This window comes from Artibeus jamaicensis, unplaced genomic scaffold (genome assembly GCF_021234435.1).
Source record: "Artibeus jamaicensis isolate MK-2021 breed Jamaican fruit bat unplaced genomic scaffold, CSHL_Jam_final contig_887, whole genome shotgun sequence".
Classification (NCBI taxonomy): Eukaryota; Metazoa; Chordata; class Mammalia; order Chiroptera; family Phyllostomidae; genus Artibeus; species Artibeus jamaicensis.
The window spans coordinates 1,747,810-1,759,006 of NW_026522003.1; the positions used below are offsets into that span (position 1 = coordinate 1,747,810).

Genomic DNA, 11,197 nt, shown 5'->3' on the forward strand with positions numbered 1-11,197 from the left:
CTATCAAATATAGATCACTGGTTTTCTACCAGAGTCCATTGTCCCCTGGTCACATTTGGCAGTGTCTGGAGACATTTTTGGTTGTCACCCTGGGTAAAGGAGCAGATGCTACTGGCATCCAGGGAGCAGAGGCTAGGGATGCTGTTAAATAACCCATGATACACAGCATAGATCCTCCCCCCAGAGGAATGACCCGGCCCCAGGTGTTAATGCTGCTGTTGAGATACTCATATAGACAATGATTTCCATTCAGGCCACCCTCTGCCATTTTCTGTTACCCATTACTTATCTACTCCTTCTTCCCATATACACTTTTGCTTTTATTTTTCTTTCCTTCAGTTTCTCATCTTCTATGAGGTATTGGCACAATTTAGGGAACAACAATCAGAGTTTGAAAAACATTCCTGGAAAAATAAATAAAAGCTCCTATTAGTGCTACTACTAAGAAATATAAATTCATGAAATGGCAAAAGCACAGAAAAATAAAACAAATTATCTTGCTTTAATTCCAGGCTTCATTTTGACTCTTGGCAATGAGAAAAGAGAGTTGGTGATCAGAAATCAGGATCGTGTGTGTTATTAGCAATTTTCTGGACTGCTTATTCTTTTGCTTCCACTTCTCTGTCCTGGACTAAAGTATTAGCCCTTTTACTATTTCAGAGAATTTTTTCCTTCATGCAGCAGTTAACCTTGAAAGCCTAAAGAATCATTTGTCAGATTACAGCGTCATCAGGTGAAGGAGCTCCCAGGGCTGACATCACTTCCTATGCAGCAATGCAGCTGCCCAACCCAGGGCTTTGCTGCCCAACCCAGGGCTTTAGAGTGTGCCCTTAGCCACCAACAGCAAGTTTCCATTCATTTTAGAATGCTTCAGGAGCATGGGTGCTCCAAGTGGCCCTAAGATATTTTTACTCTGAATGGAGGTTGTAGCTCAGATGATTCTTCATTACTGGCCATGGAAAAAGGCAGCTGTGGGAGTTAAGAGGATAGCCCTCCATTACTATGAGAGTGAGTTCTCTGAAAGCAGAAACTGTGTCATTTCTATTCCCTGTACAAAAAAAGATGATACAGAAAAAGATGCTCAGACAAGTTAATAGAAAATGCCCAAGTTTACAAACCCAGGAAGCGGCAGGGTCATAAGAAATTGTCTCACCCTTCAGTGTCATGTCACTTTCCAGAGAGAGAGAGAAAGGGAGAGAGAGAGAGAGAGAGAGAGAGAGAGAGAGAGAGAGAGAGAAATGAGAAAGAACAGTGATTGTGGAAAGGCACTGAGAGATCTTGGGAAATAAAAATCTCCTGCCAAGCCAGAATTCCTCTCCACAAAGAAGGCATAGGGGGAAAACAGTTTTATTATTGAGTAAGCATTAAATCAGAATGTAATGCTCATCACAAGCAACCTAGTTAAAGAGAAAGAAATTTTCCTCCTTTACATATGCAAAAGATGAAACACATTATATACTTTCCATCAGTGTGAACTTATAACCAGCCTTCAATAAGAGGACTTGACGGCAGCCTTTGACGGAGTTCTTCCCCAATCTACCTCGTAGCCCTTACTAGGGCACACACTGCATTTGGGATACAGTAAGCATATTTAGAGCCATACAATTTTGTAAGCCTACTTTTAAAAAATTGAGATATCATTTTACTTAAGAGGCTTAAGGAATTATGTGTTGCATTTAACACATGGGCAGTGTGTAAAGCCAAAGTAGTTATTTTAGTTTTAAGGATATAGATGTAGCTTGAGGAGAAAAATGGAAGAAAATGCATGGAGCCGTGGGAATGCCACATATGCCTTTACTCAAGTGTGGGTGATCCACACTCCCTGCAAGCTGCGTGTTATTCTGAGGGAAGCCCCCAGGTTCTTTATATATGACATGTACACAAAGCCACCAGGGTGTCAAAATATTGTATAACATAGCATGATTCTGCATAGGCCGGCCCACTCAAGGTTATGGAAGTTATGGAGACACAGTTTACTGGACCCTGTCTCAAGGCTATGGGAAAACTACTTATCTTAGTTACCCAGACATCTGGGTGAGGGTCCCAGACTGACTTTGTTTACCCAACAGAGAGAAACGCCGATCCACTGCCTCTTGCACAGGCCAGACTAGGGACAGAACCTACAATCCCTGCATGGAATCGACCTTTTCTTTCCAGGACAACAACCAACCAACTGAGCCACACAGGTCAGGGCTTCCCCCCTCTTCAATGATTACCTGCCCTTTCTCTACACTATTTCCTTCCATCCTGAGCAGTGAAATCTGAAATGTACCCCCTTGCAGTACCTTTTCACACAAACTCAGGAGCCAAGGTGACTTCACTGTCTGTTCTTCTACTGAGACAGGGTATTAAAAACACTCTGCTTTTAAGGTAGTTATTAAAATTAAGTATCAGGAGAAATAGGTCTGCCTGTAACTTTAACACCTTCCCAAATTCAGGGAGCATCAGTCTGCAGTGACTTGAAGAGTTAGCAGCAATCAAAAACTTTGTTGAATGATGAGCCATTTGATCATAGATAGTTCTCACTGTAATCCAGCTGAACTGTTTCAGATAATAACTATATAGCACAGTTTCACCCTGGATTTTGGTACTTAAAAATGAAGTGTATTGTACTTTTCTATTTCTAAATTATTGCACAGTTTTGGGCTCCTGGTAAGTAGTTTAAAAAATAAAGAGCTCAGATCCTGTGCCGCTGCCATAGTGACGGGACTGGACGCTGGGGAGTCAGGTACGGAAGCCGGGACACTCCAAACCCCTGAGACAGCCCTGGGTGGCAGAGGAGCCCTCTACGGGAACTGGGACGGTCTCAGCCCCTGTGCTGCTGCCATAGCGACGGGACTGGACACTGGGGAATCAGGTACGGGAGTTGGGACTTTCTAAGCCTCTGTGCCACTGCCATAGAGACAGGACTAGACGCCGGGCCGGGGAGTCAGGTACGGGAAACCGGGACACTCAAGCCCCTGTGACAGCCCTGGGTGGCAGAGAGAGCCAGATACGGGAGCCGGGACATTCCCAGCCTCTGTGCCACTGCCGTAGTAACGGGCCTGGGTGCTTGAGGAGGCGGCTACTAGAGCTGGGACATTCAGCAGTGGTAGGCGACCAACACAGGGACCAGCGCAAGGACCAGCATGAGTGTAGGTGGAGACTAAGAACATCAAGAAACTTCAAGGAGTCTGCACCACTGAACTTCACTACCACAGAAGTTTACACCATAAAACCAGTGTTTCAGAACAGATCAATTTTGGAAGCAGAGACTAACAAGAAGAGTCTCAAACAATGGGAAGACAAAGAAACAATCTCCAAATGAAAGAAAAAGCAGAAACTTCAGAAAGAATGTTAGATGAAATAGACGCTGATCAACTATCAGACAGTGAATTCAAAGCACTGGTTATTATGAAGTTCAAAGAGCTCACAGTGAACTACCAGAAACTACAGGGGAACTATGATGATCTCTCTGCAAACTACAGCAACATCAAAAAGGAAATGGAAACCATCAGCAAGAGACAAGAGGAAATGAAGAATACAATTTCCGAATTGAAGTACACAGTAGAAAGTTTCCAAAGTAGGATAGATGAAGCGGAGGATAGGATTAGTGAGTTGGAGGACAAGGTAGAAAGCATCTCACAGAAAGAGCAAGAAAATGAAAAGAGGCTCAGAAAGAATGAAGAGGGATTAAGAGAAATGCAAGACAATATGAAACGTAATAATATCCAAATAATAGGAATACCAGAAGGAGAAGAAGAAGAACAAGGGATAGAAAACGTATTTGAATGAGTAATGAGAGAAAATTTTCCTAATTTGATAAGAGAAAAAGTCTCACAAATCCAGGAATCACAAAGAGTCCCAACCAAGAGGAACCCAAGGAGGCCCACCTCAAGACACATCATCATCAAAATGGCAAAATTCCAAGACAAAGAGAGAATCTTAAAGGCAGCAAGGGAGAAAAAAGAAATAACATACAAGGGAGCCCCAATAAGGTTAGCTACCGACTTCTCAATGGAAATACTTCAAGCAAGAAGAGAATGGCAAGAAATATTTCAAGTAATGAGAACCAGAGGCCTACAAGCAAGGCTACTTTACCCAGCAAGGCTCTCAATCAAGATAGATGGCCAAATAAAGAGCTTCCAAGACAAAAGAAGTCTAAAAGAATATGCCTCCACCAAACCAGCTCTACAAGAAATACTAAAAGGACTGCTTTAAGGGAAGGAAGGATAAGAGGGAGATAGAGAGGAACACAGGTACAAAAATGGCAATGAATAAGTACCTATTAATAATAACCTTAAATGTAAATGGATTAAATTCTCCAATCAAAAGACACAGAATAGCTCAATGGATAAGAAAGCATGACCCACACATATGCTGCCTACAAGAGACTCACCTCAGGACAAAAGACCATCACAGACTAAAAGTGAAAGGCTGGAAACAAGTTTTCCAAGCAAACGGACAAGAAAAAAAGCTGGGGTAGCAATTCTCATATCAGACAAAATAGACTTCAAAAAAAAGGCTATAAAGAGAGACCCAGAAGGTCACTTCATTATACTCAAGGGAAGAATCCACCAAGAAGACATTAACATTGTAAACATATATGCACCAAACATAGGGGCACCCAAATATATCAAGAAAATCTTAGAGGACTTCAAGAAAGATATTGACAGCAACACAATTATAGTAGGGGATTTGAACACCCCACTATCAAAAATGGACAGATCTTCCAAACAAATTATCAACAAAGATATTGTGGCATTAAACAACACTCTAGATGAAATGGACTTAACTGATATATATAGAGCCCTTCATCCCAAAGAAGCTAAATACACATTCTTTTCAAATGCACATGGAACATTTTCAAAGATAGACCACATGATAGGACACAAAACGAGCCTCAAAAAATTGAAGAATATTGAAATCATACCAAGCATCTTCTCTGACCACAAGGGACTGAAATTAGAAACCGACCCCAAAGAAAAAAACCCAAAGCACCCCAAAACATGGAGACTGAATGGTATGCTATTAAACAACGAATGGGTCAAGAATGAAATTAGGGAAGAAATCAAAACATTTCTGGAAACAAATGAAAATGATCTCACAACAACCCAAAACTTATGGGACACAGTGAAGGCAGTCCTGAGAGGGAAGTTTATAGCAATACAGGCCTACCTAAAGAAAATAGAAACATTTCAAGCAAACAACCTAACCCTACGCCTGCAAGAACTCGAGGAACAACAACAAAGACAGCCCAGAGCAAGCAGAAGGAAGGAAATAACCAAGATTAGAGCAGAATTAAATGACATAGAAACTAAAAGCACAATTTTAAGGATCAATGAATCCAGGAGTTGGTTCTTTGAGAAGATAAACAAAATAGACAAGCCTTTAAGTAGGCTCATCAAGAAAAGAAGAGAGAGGACACAAATAAACACAATCAGAAATGAAAGAGGAGAGATTAAAACTGATACCACAGAAATAGAAGGGATTGTAAGAAATGACTATGAAGAACTGTATGCCAAGAAATTTGAAAACCTAGGGGAAATGGACACATTTCTAGAAAAATACAATCTTCCAAAACTCAGTGAAAAAGAAGCAGAAAATCTAAATACACCAATAACAGCAAAAGAAATTGAAGCAGTAATCAAAAAACTCCCATCACACAAAAGCCCCGGACCAGATGGTTTCACAGGAGAATTCTACAAGGCATTTAAGGAAGAGCTAACCCCTATTCTCCACAGACTATTTCAAAAAATCCAGAAGGATGGAAAACTCCCAAATTCTTTTTATGAAGCCAGCATCATCTTAATTCCAAAACCAGACAGAGACACAACAAAGAAAGAAAACTTCAGGCCAATATCGCTGATGAACATAGATGCTAAAATCCTCAACAAAATATTGGCAAATCGCATCCAACAATATATCAAAAAGATCATACACCATGATCAAGTAGGATTCATCCCAGGGATGCAAGGATGGTTCAATATTCACAAATCAGTAAATGTAATACATCACATAAACAAAAGCAAAGACAAAAATCACATGATCATATCAATAGATGCGGAAAAAGCTTTCGATAAGGTACAACACCCATTTATGATAAAAACACTCAGCAAAGTGGGAATACAGGGAGCATTTCTCAAAATAATAAAGGCCATATATGAGAGACCTACAGCCAATATCATACTCAATGGGAAAAAACCAAAAGCTTTTCCACTAAGATCAGGAACAAGACAAGGTTGTCCACTTTCACCACTTCTATTCAATATAGTATTGGAAGTTTTAGCCACAGCGATCAGGCAAGAAAAGGAAATAAAAGGCATCCAAATAGGAAAGGAGGAAGCAAAACTGTCACTGTTTGCAGATGACATGATAGTGTACATGGAAAATCCTATAGACTCTACCCAAAAACTCCTCAAACTAATTAATGAGTTTGGCAAAACAGCTGGTTACAAAGTCAATATCCAGAAATCAAAGGCATTTTTATATATGAACAATGAATCAGCAGAAGCAGAAATCAAGGAAAAAATCCCATTTGATATAGCAAAAAGAAAAATAAAATATCTGGGAATAAACCTAACTAAGGAGGTAAAAAACCTGTATGCAGAAAACTACACAGCCCTGAAGAACGAAATCAAGGAAGACACAAACAAATGGAAACATATACCGTGTTCATGGATTGGAAGAATTAACATCATCAAAATGTCCATACTACCCAAAGCAATTTACATATTTAATGCAATACCTACTAAAGTACCAATGGCATATTTCACAGACATAGAACAAACACTTCAAAAATTTATATGGAACCATAAACAACCCCAAATAGCAGCTGCAATTTTGAGAAAGAAGAGCAAAGTAGGAGGGATCACAATACCTGTTACCAAACTGTATAACAAGACCGCTGTAATCAAAACAGCCTGGTACTGGCATAAAAACAGGCACATGGACCAAAGGAACAGAACAAAAAGCCCAGAAATAAATCCAAGTCTCTATGGACAATTAATATTCGACTAAGTGAGCAGCAACATGAAACTGGAGTAAAAATAGCCTCTTCAACAAATGGTGCTGGGAGAACTGGACAGCTACATGCAAAAAAAAAAATGAAACTCAAGCACCAACTTACACCATACACCAAAATAAATTCAAGGTGGATAAAAGATCTAAATATAAACCATGATACCATTAAAATTCCAGAGGAGAACATAGGCAGGAAATCTCAGATATTTCATGCAGCAGCATTTTTATTGATATGTCCCCTACAGCAAGGGACATTAAAAAAGAATAAACAAATGGAATGTCATTAAAATAAAAAGCTTCTGCATGGCAAAAAGAAAGCAGTATTAAAATAAAAAGAGAACCAACTGTATGAAAAAACATATTTGAAAATGATACCTCAGATGAGGGTTTAATCTCCAAAATATATAAATAACTCACACAACTCCACTCTAAGAAGACAAGCAAACCAAGAAGACAAGCCAATTGAAAAATGGACAAAAGACTTGAACAGATACTTCTCCAAGGAGGACATGCAGAGGACCCAGAGACACATGAAAACATGCTCATATTGCAAGCTATCAGAAAGATGCAAATTAAAACCACAAACAGAAACCACTTTACACCAGTCAGAATGGCCATCATAAACAAAGCAACAAACAAATGTTGGAGAGGTTGTGGAGAAGAGAGGACTCTAATCCATTGTTGGTGGGATTGCAGACTGGTATAACAACTGTGGAAAGCAGTTTGGAATTTCTCAGAGAACTAAAAATGGAGCTGCCTTTGACCCAGCAATTCCACTGCTAGGATTATATCCTAAGAACCCTGAAACACCAATTCTAAAGAACCTATGCACCCCAATGTTCATAGTAGCACCATTTACAATAGCCAAGAGTTGGAAGCAACCTAGGTGCCCATCAGTAAATGAATGGATCAAAAAACTATGGCACATTTACACAATTGAATTCTGTGATGTAAAAAGAAAGAAGGAGCTCCTACCCTTTGCAACAGCATGGATGAAAATGGAAAGCATTATGCTAGGCAAAATGAGCTAGGTGGTGAAAGACAAATACTATATGATCTCACCTTTAACAGGAACCTAAACAACAAAACAAAGGAAAAGGGGTAGGGTTTACAGGAATAATTATGAAGGGCACATGGACAAAAACTGGGGGGGGGGGTGAAATGAGAAGGAGGTTGGAGGAATGGGTGAGTGGGCTAGGATGGGAATAAAAGACAGAAAGCTATACTTGAACGACAATTAAAAAAATTTTAAAGCCTAAATTTAAAAATTAAACATTACTAACTTGCATAAGAATTCATTATACAGCAATACACCCATGTTCTAACACTTTCTTGGTCACCTTGAAACTAACCTTCTTAAAAAATTGTTGTTCGAGTACATTTTTCTGCCTTTTACTCCCATCCCAGCCCACTGCCCCCAGCCCTCCTCACCTTCCTTCCATTTCCACCCCCCCACACTTGTTTTTGTCCATGTGTTCTTTATACTTGTTCCTGCAAACCTTTCTCCTTTTCCCCTGAAATTCCTTCCCCTCTCCTCTCTGGTCACTGTCAGACTGTTCTCTATTTCAGAGTCTTTGATTATATATTGCTTCTTTGTTTGTTTTGTTGATTAGGTGTTTTCAACATACAACACAGTAGCTTCTGCTAGGAGACAGGTTTGTGTACAGGATTCAGGTGCTTGGGAGGCAATGTGTACTCGCTGCACACAAGTACACAGCTGAGTCTCCAGGCTGGGTGTTTTCGATGTGCAGGGAGAAATTTTTGGCTGTCTTATCCAATAAAACAGTAAGTCTGTCATGCCGCTTTTCATTCTCATTTGAACGAATGTGTATAATGAGCTGGGGACCTTTTCCAGCGTCTTGCTTATACCATGGAAAGTAGTTTGAAGCACTGTCTGAATAAGAACAGGTGATGACAGAGGTCTTTCCCTCCTGGACACTCAGGGTAGGAGAATGCTGATTCACTTCCTCTCCATGGCTGACACCTATGCAGCAAGAAAAATTCAGAAAAAGGAGAAGAGTGAACAGATTTTTATGCTTCAGAATTTTCTTTCTCTACAGTAACTAAGGAAACCCAAATAAAGCTTGGTTTCTAAAGAATATCCACTAATACTATCTATTTCCCATTAACCCTCAACTCACAGTCCAGCTGCAGCCAAAAGGACACAAGGAATGCTCCAATGGATGTCTTCATTCTTCTTATTGAGATCAATTGTGGACCTGCTACCTACAGCCAGGGGACCTACTGCTGTTATCGAGTTATCTCTTTTCCTCTAACAATCTGAAAATAAGGGTTTCTCACATTCTCTCCCCAGCCAATAAGGTAAAGACTGTGCTTATGTCAAAGCCTATTCATTCAGAACCACTAAAATGAACCCTCCACATATTCTGCATCAGCAGAGGTACACTACCACCTTGTGGTCACATCTCTTAACTCGTGAACTTGCTGGTTAAATGTAATTTTACCCTTTGCCTATGAGAGACTCAGACACATAAAGACAGCAATACATCAAACAAATGAACTCTTAGATCAGAGATTAATAAAGAATGCACAGATCAATATTTATCTGATTTCTGCAATACGCCTCTGTACACAACTGAGTCATGTTTAGTATTTTGGAAAGATGCAGATGCTGTTGGCACTCACTCAACAAGGGCCTGAGTTTACATGTTTTAAACCAGCAAAGTGCCATGATTCACTCTCATACACAAAGAAAGTATAAAACCTTCCTTTCCAAGCTGTGGTACATATACAGAATGAATTACTACTCAGCCATGGAAAGGAAAGAACTCTTACTGTTTACAATGGCATGGGTGGACCTAGCAGGTATTATGCTAAGTGAAATAAAGTATACAAAGAAAGACAAATACCATGTGATTTCACTTACATGTGGAATCTAGCCCTGGTTTGTGTGGTTCAGTGGATTGAGCACCAGCCTGTGAAAAAGAACATTGCTGGTTTGAGTCCAAGTCAGGGTACATGACTGTGTTGTGGGCCAGGTCCCCTGTTGGGGTGGAGAGGCAGTACAAAAGGCAACCGACTGATATATCTTTCACACAGCAATGTTTTTCTCCCTCTCTTTCTCCCTTCCCAAATCTCTAAAAATAAATAAATCTTCTTTTAAAAAGTCTTACAGATGTAGATTACAGCATGGAGAATATACTCAATATATCATAAGAGCTATATATGGGGCCAGGTGGGTACTTGAAGAAGCATGGGGACCATTCTGTAAAGTACATGATGTCTAACCACTTTGCTATACTTCTGAAACTAACAGAAAATACTATTGAATGAAAACTGTAAATGAAATTTTTTAAAATAAAAAATTAGGTAAAACCTTTTTTTTTTTAGCTAAACCTTACTAGTCTGCTATGAACAAGGCTCTTTCTCAAAGTAATACAGAAGTAAAAGATCAGAGTATGAAGAAGACTGTTGGATATTTCAAACACCAATGTCAAACCCTGCTCCTATAAGATGCTCTTGCCTGTGACCTGGCTATTCCCAAAGAATAGACAGTACCAAAGTGGAAATTAGGAATTTTTCCTAGGCTTGACTGTGATTAAAAGTAAAGAATCGCATCTCCATGGTAAGGAGCATGCGGATATCTTCCATGAGCTATTAGTATTTCAACCGTAGAAAACTATTTGACCCACAGGTCAGGTTGAATTACTGTGAGAAATCTGATATACTCTAAGAAATTTTTTCTAATGCTGTGTCTTATATTCCTCAAAGTATTGAAAAAGTGCATTTTTCAGAGGCAATATCAGGCTACAGATCCAGAGAATAAAACCACACATAAGTTTATTCTTAAGGTAGTTTCATTTTCTCATCAAGATAGATGGCAGTCCCTAAAATGCAATTACTGACTCATATCATCAGTGGAACTTTTCTACAGTATAAGCCAACTCTCCCAGAATGGATTCCTGCCTCCCTAGCATTGATGTCTTAGATCTCATAATCTATCACTTTTCTCCCAAACTCCACTACCATGTTCTTTCCTCAAGACATTGATGAAGTTTTTCAGACCTGTGAGTTTCCAGAGTTATCTTTCTTTACCAATAATCCTTTCTCATTCTCTTTAATTTCTTGATTTTTGATCACCTATGTAAGAATAAATCTAGGTATGCCTAAATATTTTCTGTATTTGCTCCAAGAATAGTACAAGCAGGACCTGACCCTAAAGAACAGATCATGA

The 11,197-nt window shown here is 39.5% G+C and overlaps 1 gene segment (V, D, J or C); it reads right to left on the minus strand.

Annotated features, from left to right (window-relative positions):
- Positions 1 to 8,528: 8,528 nt before the first annotated feature.
- On the minus strand, positions 8,529 to 9,254 carry LOC119040873 (T cell receptor alpha variable 13-1-like). The segment is given in 2 exon segments: positions 8,529 to 8,986; positions 9,144 to 9,254. Coding segments are annotated over 2 exon segments (366 nt in total).
- Positions 9,255 to 11,197: the final 1,943 nt, after the last annotated feature.